The sequence below is a fragment of the Pteropus medius genome, unplaced genomic scaffold, assembly GCF_902729225.1.
Source record: "Pteropus medius unplaced genomic scaffold, Ma_sr-lr_union100, whole genome shotgun sequence".
In the NCBI taxonomy this organism is placed as follows: domain Eukaryota; kingdom Metazoa; phylum Chordata; class Mammalia; order Chiroptera; family Pteropodidae; genus Pteropus; species Pteropus medius.
In genome coordinates this window covers 22,152,192-22,170,959 of record NW_024349802.1, presented here as the reverse complement: position 1 = coordinate 22,170,959, position 18,768 = coordinate 22,152,192, and the positions used below count along the sequence as shown (strand labels likewise).

At 36.1% G+C, this 18,768-nt stretch overlaps 1 protein-coding gene across 11 annotated transcripts in view; it reads right to left on the bottom strand.

Moving 5' to 3' along the window:
• SGCD (sarcoglycan delta) overlaps positions 1–18,768 on the bottom strand; it is a 1,323,040-nt gene that overhangs the window by 448,061 nt on the left and 856,211 nt on the right. For 10 of the 11 annotated variants that reach the window (XM_039836682.1, XM_039836683.1, XM_039836681.1 and 7 more), the window contains one exon: positions 17,466–17,580. The exons of the other annotated variant lie outside the window; for it this stretch is intronic. In XM_039836682.1, the coding sequence (XP_039692616.1) occupies positions 17,466–17,549 (84 nt within the window). In that variant the 5' untranslated portion in view covers positions 17,550–17,580. The remainder of the gene's footprint in view (positions 1–17,465; positions 17,581–18,768) is intronic. 11 annotated transcript variants of the gene reach the window in all.

Sequence of the window (18,768 nt, the reverse complement as noted above, 5' to 3'; positions counted from 1 at the left end):
TTTTGATCAAGGGCAAAAAATATCAATACATGAATTTAAAAAAAAATAATTGGAATCCACAGCTGAAAAGTGAGGATATAAAAAAGTGAAAGGAAGAGGAAATGGACACAGTATAATAAAGTAAGTAATTTTACTGTCTGACTGCCACCACTGTAGAAGGATTTAAACCTAAAGACTAAGATTACAAATATTTTATAATTGAGAAAATTCAGAGAGAGTGATTTAAAATATATATATAAAAAGCGAATATCCATGGAGAATAGTCATTCCTTGAATGGTTGTTTGAAGGCTTATAATAGGACATAAAAATATTGGAGTCTTCATCTCAAACCCAGTACACTTTGTGAATTTGTTTTTATAATTAGTCCTTCCAAATAAATGAGATTCAGAACCCAATCTCAGGCTTAGGGCAACTGAAGGCAGCTTTGGGTCACTTTTATGTGTTTGACAAACTAGCTCAACTATGGGCTGGTGGTCCTACATCAGTTGTGTCCTTCTCCTGGTGGTCCTTGTCTTCCACTTGCAGATAACAAATAAACTCTTGGCTGTAGCACACTAGCTGTAGTAGAAGGACTCAAGGAGTTGAAGGAGTGTGGCCATCAAGTCCAGCTGTATTGTTTCTACTTGAATAGGCTGAAGCCTCATTAATAAAACACTCCACATTTTAGATGTTTCTGGAAACCTCATATATTTAGATGGGGAGAGGGAAATCAATAAAAATCTAAAAAATTGATACGAGGGAAAGCAATAAAAATCAAAAATCAATAAAAACTACATCTATTGATTTTTCATATTTACCTATTACCTACTGATTTGCTACTATAGAAGATGAGGATTTAACTCTTATATTAACAGCTACCCCTGTCTCTACGCTCATTCACTTCCCCTTTTTCTTTCTCAATAGTTTCATCAGTTTTAATTAAATCCAAATGTGGTTTTTAAAATCATTATGACCCTTTAAATACTGTCCATTGCTAAGTCACATCAAGTATTATTGAAATTTCATTCCATTTCAACTGTTCATTTTTCCTTAATTCCCTCTTTTATTCTTTAAATATTTGCCTTTTTATATAAGTTGTTTTTTTTTCTAGACACTTTAGTTTTCCACCTCTAGGATGACCTCAGCTGGGACAACTGGAGTAACATAGCTCTCATATCCATATCTGTCTCCTGCGCTAGCCTGGATGTGTCCTCATCTTGACGGCCAAGAGAAAAAAAGCCAAAGTGAAATGTGTAAGCATTCTTTCTAGCCTCTGCATATGTTATATTTGTTAATATCTCACTGGCCAACACAAGTCACATGGCCAAACTCAGAATCAAGGGGGAAGGAAACAGACTGACTCTTTGGTGAGAGAAACTGCAGTCACATTGCAAATAAACACAAGTATAGGAAAGGATGAAGAATCAGGACCATTAATTTAATCAGTCAATCACAGTCATTAATCAGGTGACCATATGTTTTCTAGATTTTCTCGCTTGTTCTCTTTATCTATTTGTTCTACTCTTGTGCCAATATTCTACTGTCTGAATTACTGTAGCTTTATAATAAATCTTGATATTTTGTAATATTAAGTCTTCTAGTTTGTTGTTCATGATTGCCTTAACTTATTTTTTTGCATTTCCATATAAATTTTAGAATCAGTTTGTCAATTTGCACAAAAATATCTGTTGGGATTTCACTGTACTGACAATGTTGAATTTTAGCCAAGCTCTGGGCTATTTAAAAACAGCAAAGGTCAAGAAATCTCCTCATCCTTTTGTGTTCCAAGAAAGAGCTTACTGCAAAGAGCTTCCCTTCCTCACATGACTTAGAGATTCACAGATGCCCGCCTTGTTAATCTATGACAAATCCAGACACAGATCCTCCAAATTCCTATACTTTGTCTCAGAAATGATGAGCTGATCTCTTTGTATTCACTGACAAATCTGGACAAAATGCCTGATAACTTGACTTAATTAAATAGTTATTCAAACTTCTTTCCTTCCTTCAGACCCTTGAGTTTGACTTGCTCTTAAGGTTAAGCAAGCATTTGAATGTAGAGTAGAACAAAGGCCCCCTCCCAAGCATCAACTGACCGCTAAGAGAAACATTCCCTGAATGTCTGACATTACTACTTTCATCACCTTACATGCCTGCCCTACTCACTCACATCTGGTCCTTTCTTGTCTTTATTTTTCACTTTTTAAAAAAATAAAAATAAAAATAAAAGGCCTTTCTGCCTGACCTTTGAGATGCTTTCAGATGTTATGGCTGAGGTATTCTCCCCATTGCAATAGCACCCCTTGCCCTACTACAATCATTTCCTCTCCTTATTTTAATAAATCCTTTGAATAAAGTCTTTCCTTATCTAAATGTGGATTAGTTTTTATTTGACAAACATATGGGTCAATTTGAGGAGAATTAATATCTTTACAACAAATTTTCCATTCCATGAATATGGTATAGCCTTCTACTTTTTAAGGGCTCTCTTAATTTGTCCCAACAATGTTTTGTGCTTTTCAACAGTGAGATCACGCATCTCTTTGCTTAGTTGCATTTCTAATTAGTAGATGTTTTCTGATAGTATCATAAATGGTACTTTTAAAAAATTCATTTTCTAAATGTTTGTGGCTGAAGTATATATTGATTATGTATCTAGTAATCTTACTAAAATCACTTATTAATTATAAGAGCTTGTCTATGGATTTTTTATTTTTTCACATCTACAGTCATGCTATGAATAGTGACAAATTCATTTTTAATTTTCTAGTGTTTGTGTTTTCTACTTTGTATTATTGTACTGGCTAGGACCAAACAGCACAATGCTTAAATGCAACAGTGATAGCTAGCATGCTTATCTCTTTCTCTATCCGAAGGTAAAGGCCTTCAATAATTTACCATTAATATTATATTTGCTATAGTTTATTTGTTTTTATACAAATAAACTATAGCAAATATACATTTGCTATACTAAAGTTTTTATACATTTTTTAAAATCAGATTAAAGAAACTTTCTTTGTAGTTTAAGAAAATTATTAGCAAATACTTTTGGGGGGAAGGAATAGAATATATTCATAAAGGTGAAAATTGAGGAACATTATCTTTGACTCTTTAGATCATGTGCCAAGGAAGTTGCTTCTGTTCTAAACTAAATATTCACAGCATCTTCTTTATCATTTACTTCTCTCAAAAAGAATATATCTTCCTGTGTTTTTTATATGTGTGCATGCTTAACAACTGCAGTTGCATATAAAAAAGTTGTAACTTATGAAAAAAATCAGTAACTTACCAACATGCCTCCACTGGGGTGGAGGAGATAAAATAAATTACACAATATTTATGGAGGGCAATTCATAAATATTCGTTAAAAGCTTTATGATATGTACATCATTTGACCCTAAGGTATTCTCTTAGCAATGATATTTTTAGGTACCAAATCCAATAATTATGCAACTATGAATGTGCAGTAGGATTTACTGAAGTATTGTTTATGATAGAAAAAAAGAAAATGATCTAAATGCTTAGCAATAAAGAAATGACTATAACTACTATATCCATTTCAAAATATGGTATCAGTATGTTAGATTAAAAAAAGAAAAACAAGACTGCACATATAGTAGAAAATCATTTTTGTTAAAAAAATCTTGTAACTATGGGAGGTGAACAAACAATGTAAATATATATATGCCTTACTGTTAAAATAGACAGTTGAAACACTGGATTTCATTAACCAATGTCACCATAAAAAATAAATTAATTTAAAAAAAAAGAAAGTCTGAAAAAATCTATTTGTATATACATGCATATTTAAAGTGTAAAAGTACATATAAAAATGTTAGGAGTTAACATCTAATAAATCACACGAAATGTCTATACTACATATGCTTATATATGTGTTAAAAATAGCACCAAAAGGAAGTGATGATGATAGCGAGAAACAGTATTGTTATTCACATGTCAACAGATTTTCTTTTTTATTCTGATTCTGAAAGTGTCATTTATTAGCCTAAGGCTGAGCTTTGGCCTTCATTAAAGTACTCATTTTTGAAAACAGTGACTGAGCATTGAACCTTTTGGAGAAATATTAGTAGTGTGAAATTTTAGACACTACTAAAAATGTGAACATATTGACAATTGTTAACAAATTCAGTTAAGTGCGGGCTCTGACCTCTGCTATACCACCAAACTGTCATAATGATTACTGTTTGTTAAATGTGTATGTGGCCTGACATTTGATAAGTATTTTGCATATATTAGCTGTCTCCACCAAGGCTCTGATGGGATGCATTTATCATTTATCATTTATCTATATAGATAAAATTACATTAAAAAATTCACTTACAGTGTTTGTACCATGTATATAGTGAGTGAAAGAAAATTAACCTGAACTGTATTTGTACAGAGATACATATCTCTGTAATTTGTAGAAGGGATTTTCTATGACCACCTTCATATTCATCTATTCCTGTTTTGCAAGTACACTCAAAGAACTAAGCTTTTGACATGCCAGTGATGAACTGACATTATAATAAAACAGGGTAAGCTATTTCCTTATAAATCTTCCCTATCCATCTTAATGCCCTTGAAGCATTATCAAAATAGCATTCTCTCTAGTTACTATTTAGACAAGTGATATATAATTCACACTAACTCTCCCCACCCTTAATGTCATTGCTTTTCTCTATTTCTTGTCAAATTGGTCAATATCCTGTATAGAAAAAATATTGAATACTTAAAAGGACTGCCCTATCAAACTAATCTACAGTGACAAAAGCAGAGGACCAGGTGCCTGGAATCAGGAGATGAGTTTAGAGGAAAGGGAGTGAACTGAAAAAGGGCTTCAGCAATATTTTGGGGGTGATGGAAATGCTCTCTACTGGTAGTGGTAATTCCATGCATATATACATCTGTCAAAACTGAACTGTACAATAAAAACAGAAGTGATGCATTGTTTTCTGAAGCTTAGATTTCCTATTTCTCTGGCTCAATAAGATAGACTCCAAACTGCATTCCAGACCATCAAGGTGTATTCCATTTTAAATATCTCCACAATTTAGAAGAGATTACCTAGAATTTATTCATTTTTATTTGTTTTAGAGCTGGCAGTCAAACATCTGTTTGTAATATAGATCATTGTTTAGAGAGAAAACTAGAGGTCCCAGCCTTTTTAAAAGCCTCATCCTTGACAATTTGTCACCTTGTAATTATGCCAAGCTGAAGGCAAAAAGAAAAAAGAGTGGGAGAAAGAATATTTTTTTGGAGGCAGACATATTCAGAGTGAAAAAAACTAATGAACATTTTTCACATATAATCACAATGATATTGCTAGAACCATTTGCAGCCTCCAACATAGGATAAAGAAAGCCCCCAAACTTACAACAGTCTGTGAAATCAGTCAGAATAATTGTTACTTTATATTGCAGGTAAGCTATTCCTGAGTCTTACAGAATAAACACATGGAATTCTTCACCTCCCCCACCAAAATAAACAAAATAGGACACATCATTTATTTAAAAAACAATCGCAAATAACCAAAACACTAGAAGTACATTGAAATTAGGATTTCAAAAATGAAATGGCATAAAAGAATTTTTGTCTTTTCTAGATTATCTCCTGGCATATTAATAAAGTGGCAAAAGGTTTTTCTTGGTGGTATTCCTTATTTTTATTTCTATTCTTCATATCTATAGTATACTGCTATTTGAACGAAGCCTCTGTAATTCTATGTACTTTTTCCTTAGAATTGACTCTAGCATACTAAACAGTTTTGCCTGGCTGGAGTTGATAAAATAGGAGAGTGCACAATGACACTTCAAGTCTATGAATTCAGTAGGTTCACCCATGCTGCCACCAAACCCTGGGCCCACCACTATCGCCAGAATCAAGGTTATTCACTGAATTCCTTACTCCACCACACTAAGGTAAAACCAAGAGAAAGCAAAAGGACCATGACCAACTTTCTAAAAGTGGTTAAGTTGGAATGGGCAGTAATTCTACCTATTCGATGCCACTCAAGTAACTTTTTTAACTTATTCCAAAAATAAGACAAATAATCCATTGAAAACTAGCCATGATGTGTCCATTTGAGATGAACACAAATCTTTACTCTTTCAATTGAGAGCACAGTAATTTTATATCCTTAAAATATAACCTAATTTAGTTTCCTCATTATTGATTAGTACCATCAAAATTATATTAATTGATCTTCATAGGAAATCTAAATAACAGCATATCTTTCTGAGCCCATGACTTCCGAGTAAATTTATTTGGAGCACATTTCCATTTTTCTTCCTTACAAGAGTACTTGCTGACTCGCTTTTTAATTTTTCAAAAGACATATTAAAATTCCTTGTTGTGTTTTATATTCCACTGAATCACAGTCTCTTAGAATGATACATTTTCCTAGGTTAATTATTACATTTTTGGATAATATTCTTTGCAAGAGGACAAGGATATGATTGAGGATAAGTGGCTCTGTGTGAAGAACAGAAATAAGACTATATTGGTGGTGAAAATCTAGTATAGTTGGTGATTTGATAGACATTAACATACACAAAATATTTTTTTTCTGAATAAAATGCTCTCAAAAAATAAGAGCCAGATGCATTTGCAACTTTTTTTCTGTTTCTTCAGTTGATTTTATACTACTTACTTTGCCACTGTTTTTCTCTACATTCAGAACTGACTGGCATGCATAGTAAGCCCGTAAGAGTGCCTATATATTAGGAAAATTCAGGATTATATGCCTAATTAAACCTAATTATAATTCACCTGAAGTATTCTTGGTTATTTTTATAGTGTATCCCCTACTTACCCACAAAATCTATTCTAGGCTACCAATTATGTTGGTATTATTGAATGTATTAGTTTCTCTTCAACTGCTTTTAAACAGTTGCTTCATTTCATACATCCTCTCATAACTAAATCTAACTTTTTCCAATACTCACTTCTCTCTCTTCATAGGTTTACTATTCTTGCTCACCTAATCGCTTTTTCATCTTTTCAACTCTTACTCCAACTCCTTGACAATAGGCATCTCCTAAGAGTCAATATTCAGCCATAATATCCTGCCTACATTTCACCCTCTGTGAAAGCTATATCATTCTTATAACCTCAACCATTTTCAATGCCCTTCTAGATCTTCAGATGAGAAAACATGAAGTTTTTGACATTGTTTGCCCCAACTACTCACAAATGCATGTATAAAGTCCCATTGGTGGGTCCTTCACTGTTGTGATCATGCTCTTCCCATTTCCCCCACCTTATGTACCATAACCCATATTGTGCTGCCCTTTAAAACTAAAAATACTCTGGAAATTCTGAAATTTCAGACTTTGAATCACCTCTCTCAGTTTGTCTCACACCTGAATTATCACAAACCTCTTGTCTGACAAAACCAATAGTAAAAAATATGGGTGGATCAAAAAGGCATGTCCAACGACAGAAGCAGAGCCTGTGATTTGACGAGATGGTCAGTAGGAAGTCACCGCAGTAGTGTTATTTTTGCAAGACCTCAAAATTTTGAGAATATCATTGGCGATGCAGCCTTCTTCATTTATAGAAAAGCCAGATACTAGAGGAATCTTGGTGGAATATGACAAGGGCCTAGGAAATAATGTTTGAAAATCATATTTTCATTATTGCTTCATATGATCTCTTTGCCCTACTCAGAACTGATCTTTAACACAGCCACTCGACTCGTGCTACTTCCTCTGCTATGCCCATCCCAGTCATCCACCTACATCTATCCCACTAATCACATGGAAAACCCTTCTTCTCTGCCCTACATATTTTTTAATGACAATCTTGATTCTTACATCTATGGCCTATGCCAAATCTTAATCTCCTCCAGGATACTTTCACAAAAGCAATATAGGTAGCAAAGAGATTATAAACTAGAATTATGCAGCCAGAAAGCTGGGTTTCGAAACTTGGCTCCCTTCATGTCCTACACTGTGATGTTGGGCGAATTACTGAACTTCTCTGAGCTTCTGAGACTCCATCGATAAAAGAGGGATATGAGAAATACCCCACCCACAGGGTTACTCTAGTATTCAATGAGATAATCCATGTAAAAGCTGAGCGCACAGCCTAGCACGGAATATGAGCTCAATAAACATCACCCATTATCATTAGCATTGCCGTTTCTCTCCTTATCCCTGGAGGGTAGTGGTGGTGTTTTACTTCTATGAATTGCTATTATACAACCAAATTTCAAAATATTCTGGTACTCACTAATCCAAAGTTAGGTAGTTGCTAGTTAATGTGTACACAGATCTTGCTTTGCCAACTAGAATCAAAGTTTTAAGGGCACAAACCTCTTCCTTGATTCTTTGTTTCTCTTCCTGATAGCATTATTATTAATGCTGTTAGTAACAACAGTCACTGCCACCAATTAATGACAACTGTGTTCACATTAAACTCTGTGCTTATTCTTTTAACACATTTTATCAGTCAGTCATGTATGTAGGCGAACATTACCGGATAGAAGTCACCATCTACCTTTTAGAGGTAAAAAAAACAAAACAAAACAAAAGCATAATGCGTTATAAAACAGAAAACAGTGCACAGAACAGGTGCTTTCATGCTTTTAAGAGTTAGTTCCATAACCTAGCCAAAGTCAAAGACATACTAGCATGGTCTAAAATGCTGCCCATCACCAAGCATTTTTTAATAGCCTGTTTTGTGATAGCACTGTGCCAGGTACTATGGCTATAAAGATAAGTAGGACATGGTCTTTGACCTTGAGAGGTTTATGGTTTTTGGCTGGCAAAACAAAAAGTTAACTAAATAACATGAATATTTTTACTGTTGTCTCAACAGATCTCTAATGCTATGGAAACACAGAGAAACTGAGTTTTGAGAGATGAATGGACATTCACAAAACAATCTATGTAAAAGAAACAACATATACAGAGGTGTGGGAGAGGGTCGGAAGAGCATAGTATGCAACTTAGGGAAGCACGTGTGAAACTTCTGGGAATCAGTGGTGATGAGTTTGTAGGTGAAAGAAGAAAAAAAATGAAATGAAGTGTCTCACATCCCAAGCAAAAACATTTGGACTTTCTTTAGTGATGGGAAAACACCGAAGGGTTTTAAGCAGTTGGAGCAGAGAGGCATGGATGAAAGGAGAAGGCAGTGACATGATCGGATTTGATTCTAGGACCAAGGACTTTCAGAAGCCTTTTTGGAGGACAGATTACAAGGGGCAACTTTGGAGTCTGTTGTGTTAGTCCCGGAGAGAAAAGATGGTGCCCTGAACCAAAGTACTGGCAGTAAGAAGAAGGACAATGAGATAGATGAAAGAGATATTTAGGAAGCAGAAATAATGATTGAGATCATCAACTGACTATGAATTATGAAGAGGACACATGTTTATCTAGGAGTATTCTGCTTTCATCTATAGATTCTATCTCAAATTTTGTGTCTATTGTGAAAGAAGTATATTATAGAATAATTCTTAGACAAACCAAGAAAGCCAACTGCCTATTATCATCTCTGTACTTTGCTCTTGGAAACTTTTACGAAATAACTTCTTAGAACTTTTATGAAATAACTTCAATTCTTAGAACAATCATAAAGCTTATGCAGGACTCCAGAAAAGCAGGCATAGATGGCCCAGTATGATCTGGCCCCTGTCTATATCTCTTTTTGTTTCCCTTCCAGTGTCAACATTTAATGAAATAATCTTGCAAAAGTCTCCCACCAATGTATCAGACTCATTCCAGAAACCACGAGGATAATTGGACATGAACAGAAAATTGTCTGCCTATATCTCTTGTTCCACCTTGTGTCTCTCTTCCCCTTAATTTATCATGCTCCAGTTGCACTGACCTACAGTTTGTTCCTTAAACTTAGCTTGTTCTTCCACTGGAATGCCCTTCCCTTAGATTCCCTTATTGCTGGCTCTTAACTCAAAGCTTACCTTCTCAGAGGCTTTCTGCAACCATTTATCTGAAGTTGGCCTCTCTCCTCTGCCAACCCATTATCCTTTACATTTTATAGTTCTTATCTCTATCTACAATTATCTTATTTGATTTCCCATTGGTTCTCTCCCCCAGTTAGAATTTCAATCTCTGAGTACAGGCACTTTTGTTTTGTTTTTTGTTGTTTTTTGCCTTGCTCACAGTTGTACCATGAATACAGTGCCAATATAGTAAGCACTCAATAAACACTGAATGATTAACCAGTTTTAACTGTCCAGAATGCAGCTGTATATACTTTACAATGTGCTTTTAAATCCATTAAACCCCTGATGTAAATTCACCAAGAGTAATTAGGCTCACTGTATACATAAGAAAACCAGGACCAACAAGTTTTCCTGACTTTATAAAGTCACATAACTAGTAATTGAAGGTGCAGTAAAAAGAGCTTAATTTTCCATATGATTGATCATCATTAAAAAACTACAGACACAGTTTTTTTTTTTAATATACTATCAAAGGGATAATGATTAAAGGTCACGTTAACTATAAAAAATTATTACTTCATTAATTTAAAGAAAAAGCAATAAATTTAGATATTTAACATGGTTTAGGAAATTTTAGGATTTTACTAAGATTCTCCTACATCAAAATTAGTTAAAAGGGCATTGGAATGGGGGAAATCAAAATGACTCTATACATGAAAACAATTACGTATAAAGACATCAATTTAATCTGTTTGTTGAAACAAATCCCTATGTACTTACTGAGTTTATTCACCCTCTTTTTCCTGGATATAACAGCATTTAACAAAATGACAATTATTTTCCTTTTCAATGTTATTCCTTTCAGATGAATGAGTGCTTATTTGCCTCTTTCGTTTATTTTTGTCAAGAATAGAAATGGTATTAATTTGGTATTTGTGTATTTGTGCATGCACCAATGAATAGAAGCACTATAGCTATCATCAAGATCTTGAAAAGAAAGTTAGTAAAAAAACATTTAAAAATGATTTTAGACTGCATATCAGAAAATGATCTTTTTGGCAAGTGCACAGTTTTTTTTTTGTCCTATTTAGGTTTTATGTAATAAAGTAGGTTATAATCAAAGAATATCAAAATTCTAATAATCTATTCACATTTGCTAAATTTCTTCCAGGATTCAGAAATTCAATTTTTATTACTAGTTAATTCCATTTTGCTTAATATACATTTTCCTATATCAGATTTTTAAAATAGCTAATGAGTTATTAAAGTAATATTTAAACTTAAATAGAATCAAATTCATGTTAACCCATGGATTAAAAGTATTTTTCTGATTATTCCATACAAAATTTGCTAAGATAATAGTCATTTTACTCTCACAAATATGATGGGCAACTACTTCTGGAAAAGCTTATCACTGTCACTCTCTCTTCATTCCTGTACTGCCAATAATATGTACTAAGATTTAAAAATAAATGAATATAAATACATGCTAAAAATCACTGCTGCATTTATAATAAATGTTTTTAAACAAAATTTCTTTTACAAGTGCTTATACTTCATGGGATTGGTAAATGTTGCACCAGATATAAGGAGTTGGCAGGATTATTCAGAGAAAAAAAAAAAAGATGAGGATGAGAACTCAAACGTCACATAGGCCCCCTTCAGATCAAAAGGTTATTTCCATAAGTCTTGAAAGGATTCCACTGGAAAGAAAAGTTGAATGGTAACATTTCAATTAAAAAAAATACTTTAAAGGTAGGTCAGCAAGTCAGAGGATTTTGGAGCTGGAAGAAGCCTTAAGGATTATCGAAAGCAATCTCCTTATGTTATAAACAAGGAAGAGAACCAGAGTATAGACTTTACCAAGAGTTAACAAATGGCAGGACCATGACTGAAAGGCATGAGCCCCAACTCCCTGGGTGAAGCAGCTATGTGCATCAAGGACCGGGGGCTACAATTATGAGTCCACTCTCACTGACCGCTGATTTGGGAGGAATTATCCCCTACGCTAAGCCTTCATGTCCTCATCCATGCAGAGCAGATCAACTTGCACCTACCTCACAGGGTGACTGACGGCTTATGGCTCGGGCTTAGCAACACGTAGCAGTGGCCATCAGCATTATTCTCCCAGAGATGCTTCTCATTGAATTGTATGTACACTGGGGCATTGCCAGCAGGGCATGAGTTGAAAGGCACAAGAAAATCCACAGATCATCTTTATATTATACCTATTTTTTATTTACTTTTTTTTTTTGGAAATAATTTTAGATTTACAGTATAGTTGTGTAGATAAAATAGTGTGCTTCTCTATACCTGTCACACAGCTTCCCCTAATATTCACATCTTACATAACCATATTACATTCAACAAGACTAAGAAATTAACATTGGTGCAATTTTAATTGAAATGTTACCCTTAACTACAAAACTTGGGTTTCCCCAATTTGTCAATTATTGTTCTTGTCCTATTCCAGGATTCAGTCTAGGATAACACACTGCACTTCATATATCCTAGGCCTTAAATTGGACCTTATCTTAATCTAAGGCTGTACTGCTGAGAGCTATTGATCAAAATCAAGGGGCTCATAGTTAAGCAAGGAACATGGTAGATGAATCCACTTAACTCAATACAGTGAGTGCCACAGACATGTATTAACCAACTCACCAGCGATTGAAATTGAAATGCCTTTAGTTCTTCAAGTACCCCCTTAGCATGGCACTGATGCTATGCTCTGTCTTGTTTTTAAGTTAAATCTTGAAGTAACAAGTAAAAACAGCGGATATGGACACCTTTGATTAACATGCTTTGGCATTCCTATTTTCCTCCTTGGGGAATTACACATTTTTGTTGCTAATGCCCAAGTCACAAAGATATAACCTTTAAATTAAGAAAAAAGTCTTGCCAACAGAAATCAGACAGATCCTAAGACAGGCCACTCATTCTCAGAGGAAGTAGAAGGTTATTCCCCAGCTTGGAAATGACCTAAGAGAGTACCTGATAGATAATGTCTGACAACGTTTTACAAATGCCCATGCTCTTCCAAGTACTAATTCCAAGCACTGCAAAGAGAAAGCAATTGTGGAGGACTATGGAAAAGCAGCAATTTCTTCTCCTGCAAAAGCCACATGGGGATTTATGGGGAGATGGAACGTGATTACGGCCTGGAGCTTAGCCAGGGCAGGAAGATGACCAAGCGATGGTCTCTGCCTGCCTTAACAAATGATGACTTTTCTGATGTGACTGATGTTCCATCGCCCCTCCTTCTCATTTGTTTTACCTGACACGGCTCTGTAGCTACAGAGGAGCAAGGAAGACTGCAAATAGGCTTTCTGGCACCACTTGATTGTCAGAAGTTGGAGGAAGAGGACACCGATAAGACCTAATTCTGGAAGTTCTGACTATAACAAAAGCACTGGCTTCCTGGGGGAGTGCTGAGAAGTGGTGTCACCTCCCTGCCATGCCGCTCTTTCATTACTGCTGCATGAACCAAAGTAGTCACGTTTGCTGAGTACTCACTATACTAAGAAACTCTGCCAAAGGCTTTTGATATAGAGCAGCATCAAAATGTACCCACTACAACTCAGGTGGGTGAAAAAAAAAACCTATTCTTTATTTTCCGTAATTGATCTCATCCTGTTTTCAGTCCCCATCTCTAAGAATCATATAAAATCTTCATTTTGAGAGAGAAATTCATCTTTCTTCTGGTTTCAAACTTTAGGCAATTTTAGCATATTCAGAGATTTTGCTTACTTGTGTATTGGCTCCAAAAGAATGCTTACTTGACATCATGGCAGAGAGTACGGTACCTCTGAGGGTCTTATTGGATCCTCAGTGTCTATAATGTGTCATGTATGGATGCTTCACTAACAGGCTCCTCCTTTGTGACTATCCCTTCCTACAGTCCTCGCTTGTGATGATTCTCCAGGGCTTGGATGTGAAACTCCTGGTCATCCACTTGTGTGAAACTTACTAGCCAATACCTATGTCCATCTTCAGCTCTCTTCGGAAACGCTAGGTTCCCATCAGACTGTACCGAGTTGACTATCTCAAAAACAGCACCACTGCTCATTGCATTCCACCCTCTCCTAGTGCACTCCCCACTGGGCAGGCAGAGTAATTCTTTCCAAGTGACAATCAGATCATGGCGCACTACTGCCCATAGCTGTCCATGGCTTTCCACTTAACTTAGAATAAAATTCATAATTGCTGCTGAGGTCTAGAGGGTTCTATATGGTCTGAAATACCACCATCTTCCTGCTTCCCTTGGTGACTAACCAACTCTCCTTTGTTCATTCAGCTCCAGCCATACTGGCTTCCTTATTATTCTTCCAACAAGCCACATATACTCCCACCTCAGGTCCTTTGCACAGGCTCACATGCTATTAGTTCACTTTGGACACTTTCCCCCGAAACTCACATGCTGATATGCTGCTGTCTCCGGCGACCTTCTGTTTACCCTCTCTGAGATAGCGAGCACCTGACCGCTCTCCTCTCCAGCCCCTTCTTTTTCTTCACAGCACTTCTCACTACCTGGCATTTTATAGTGATCTGCTTGTATCTAGTTTGTCCTCTTCCACCAAGAATATACATCTGTTAACAACCTTTTGAAATGGGTCTTAAGATTGCTATTATTTCCATTGTACGGATGAAGAAATTAAGTTCAATGAGTTTAAGTGATTTGCAGAAGCTCAAATAATAATAATTATTGCCTTTCTACCCCAAGAACAAAAGTGCACAAGATGTGTGGTTATATAAAGGAGAAAATGTGACAAAAAGACTGCTAGCAACCTACCCAGGATCCTACAGCAACAGGGGCCCAAGAGGAGCATGCGGTAAGTAAGCCAGTGGCTACTCAGCAATAATTTCACTGTTTTCTGTAAACAAACCTCTTCTGAGGAAGCCTGTTTATTTTTCAAGTGGTCAAAGCAGCAGCTGGGTTGCAGATAATCAGGGAGCCTGGGGGCAATTAGTTTTCACGTTTTGACAGTGAGAAAGTAGGAGAGCCTCAGCATTTTAGGAACTGTTGTCATGCTTGGGAAGTTCTTTATTGGGCCTCAGGATCAGATGTTTCTCTTGTCAGCCATTTTGATTCCTAAGGACAAGGATGGGAGCCCTGAGCCTCGCTTCCTCCATTAATGTACTCATCACCTCCAGGGTGTGCAGACAGCAGTGGGAAAGACTCCTGGTCAGCAGCCCTGTGACTGCTAATGACATGTGTATATTTCTTCTTGCTGAACCTCAACTCCTTGAGAGCTGAGCCCCAGCCTTGTTCCTCTTTTCGGCTCCCAGACCACCTGGCACAGAACAGGTGTTCAATAAATCTCTGTTGTAGTGACTTGGCATTTCACTTAACTAGTCCAGGCCTGGTTTTCTAATCTGTCAAATGGGAGAGTGAAGCTCTCTACAAGGATTATTAGGTTGAACAAATAAAATCAAGTAGATTTCTTTTTCTTAATAGCACACACAAGATGTATTGGCTTTTCTTTAACTTTAAAAAGTAAAACGAGTGCGTTGTGAGCCTTTTAGGAGGCACGACATTACTTCACTTGTCAGGGAACACAGTTTCAGTGAGGAAAAAGTTCAAGTTTTAATTGGAGCTTATGCAGTCACTCAGGGTGGTAACACTTAATAGAGGATGGAAATTAAGTTGTATATTCAACCAGGAAGTTAATAAATGATCTAATTGGCTCGATCTTATCTCCCAAAATTATGTTGCAAATTGAAATAATAATATTGGCCTACATTAGCCTAATACTTAAGAGTATTTACTTTTTCTAACAAGATAGGAAAAACCGATGGTCTTATTTTATCCCAGTTACCATTTAATAATTTACTTTGTGCTAGCTGCTTTGTTAAACGTTTGATATGAATGATCTCATTTGTTCCTCAAAATCATCCTATCATGTATGGATTTTTCCTATTTCTCTGAGACAAAGCGAACTTCAGGCACTTGCTCAAGGTCACACAGCTAAGAAATAGAGCTGATAATCAAGCCCATGTACTGTGGTAAACATGTCACCATACTGCATCCCTGAAATCAATCAAAAGAAGCCATCCATCATCCACCCGTTCACCTACACATTCAACCATCTACCATCCATGCATGCATCCATCCATGTATCCAACAAAGATCTATCATCACTTACCATGAAGAAAGCCCTGTGGAAGCTGCTAGGGAATACAAGGAGAAAACTGACAGTTCTGCCATCATGAAGCTTGAAATCCAGTGTAGAACAACAACATTAAACAAATAACCAAACGCATAATTACAAATTACTGTAAGTGACAAGAAGGAAAATCACAGGGCACTATGAGAATACTGAACACCACGAGAGAGAGTAACAAGGAAGCAAATGCAGAAAGTCAGTTAGGAAAAGAAGTCAGGGAAGGGTCCTCTGAAATATAAACCTGGCATGAGAACGGAGGGGAAACAAAGCAGTGAGGGCGACTGGAGTGTGTGTTCCGTGAGAGCCAGGTGTCTGTGGAGACACTGAGCTGGAGAGAAAGCCGGGCCTGAGAATGAGAAAAGCAAAACTCAGAAATCAGAGAAGAGTGGAGAAAGAAGTGGAAAAAAAAAAAAAAAAGCCAGAATGCAGAAAGATAGGGAAGGGGGTTGTAAGGGGCGGGGAAAGAATGGGGAGAGGGAAAAGGCACTGCCAGAGAAAAGTTCTTAAATTATAGGATCACTGGCGGGGCGGAACTGTCTTCACCATGCAGGTTATGACAGCGCTAAGTGCAGAGAACATCCAAAACTGTCTAAAAATTCCTCCTCAGAACTTCACCTCGGCCTTATGTACTAAGTCAGCAATGCTAGGCATGGCCCTTCGTCCAGTCTGAAAGATGAAAGATTTGACAGAGGTCTGCTCTAAGGAGGCTCTGGATAAACTCAGCTTCACCATCGCACCCTGAAAAGCTGCAAACACTGCGGTCTCTCTTAAGTGGTTTACTTTATGTCCTTATAAAGCAATAATTAGTATTATTTTTAATGATATATTAAAGTGACATATTAATGGAGACAAGGTACATCTAATAAGAAAACTTCAATTAAGTTCCAGAGCCCAAAAAGGCGATACAAATAACAGGCACAGGAAGAGGAAGAGAAGATAGAGTCTTAGAGATTAAGACAATGCCAAGGGCAGATTACTGAGGGGGCATTTTCCATGCAAAGCCAAGTCACAGAGCAACAAAAATACTGCCTCGGCATACTGTAAGCATCTCCCTCAGAAACGTTCTTTCTGGCTGTTTCCGAAAATCTGCCAGAAAATCTGTGCAAGATGCACTGGTCTAAAATTCTTCAGACTAAACAAAGACTTTTTGCCTTCTTTTGAAAAATGTCTATTACTAAAATGTTCACAATCAAGAGATACTTAAGACAAAAAAAAAAAAACAAACAGTAAGTAAACTAGAGAAAATAATGGCATTTCTTCCTGAAGCAGCCTATCTGCAACTTTCAAACAGTTTGAAGTATTTATCCTTAGAGACTAATATTTGAAAGGTATCTAAACCCTATATACACAAGTAAAAGGCAACTGTCAATACCATCCAGATCTAGGGCACTCTTACAAGTTCACGCACCTCTAGGCTCAAGTGTTCAACCAGAAAAATCAACAGGTTTCCAGGCAGTATGTTGTAGAGATTGAAGCATCTGGGCTCCATCATCTTACATTTTTGGCAACACAAAAATAACACCCTAAAGTAAAAAAAAAAAAAAAAAGTGTTAAAATGAGATTCATCTACTCTTCTTAGAGGATAAAACAGTTACCTCTGAAAGAGATTCGATCTCGGTCTTTTTTCAAGAGTTTTTATTTCATGCAATGTTGAAAAACAAGATTAAAGAGCAGAGGGAACATAAAGGGATGTGTACCACCACTTAGAATGTCCACTAACAAGTATTTTTTCTGCCCCTCCTTATTGCAAATTATTATTAATGACCCAACTAAAGTCTTGTTACTTCCAAGAAACTTGCAAAAGTACAGCCTTAAAGATTCCTTTCCTCTTCAACTCCTGAGGTCCTTGCTATCACTACAATTTGACTCTTAAGCATATATTCTCTGGTGAGGTCTCTTGAATTAAAAATATATGTATACACACATTACAATTATACAAATTATAAAATTTATATTTTACAATTATCCATTTTATATATACATGTGTGTATATACAGGCATACATGTAAATAACATGCATATAAAATATATTGAGCAATCACTATATTTCAGGCCCTATCAAATGTCCTCACATATCGTAATTAATCAACAAAACAATAGAAATCATGTCAGTTTTTCAGAGGACTAAGTTATTTCTTTATCATTAAAATCTTTATTTATGAAGTTATAAAGACAGTTGTACATGTCTTGCCTCTTTGAATAGTTTATGAGACCTTGGAGAGCTGGGACCCATAGTATCTAGATCTGTGTCACTTGGAAAGCCTAGCACATTGTCTTGTGCACAACATGCACTTGCAGATGCCTATGTGTTTTGATTTGATATTGGAAAGACCAGCAAGGTACTGCTTACTTAAAATGTGCCCTCTACAAATGACTGACATTTCAGTTCAATATTGACTTGGAAATAAAATTCAAGACCAATTCATATTTGGTACTAAAACCAAATACCAAATGAATATAAATGGGAGGCATTTCTATATCTGCCGTTCTTTTTGGTATTTCCAGCATGGGCAGATGCAGGGTGAAAACAGTCAGAAGTGCAGCTCCCTCATTGTAAAACAATGATGCTGACACCAGGGTTCAGTGCCATTTCACAAAGGGAGCTGCAGGGGCAGGAGTGGGGAACGATGCTGAAAAGGAAGAGAGAGAGAGAGAAAAAAAAAGACTGACATTCACAGACTGTAGATTAAAAATCCAACGAAAAGAGAATA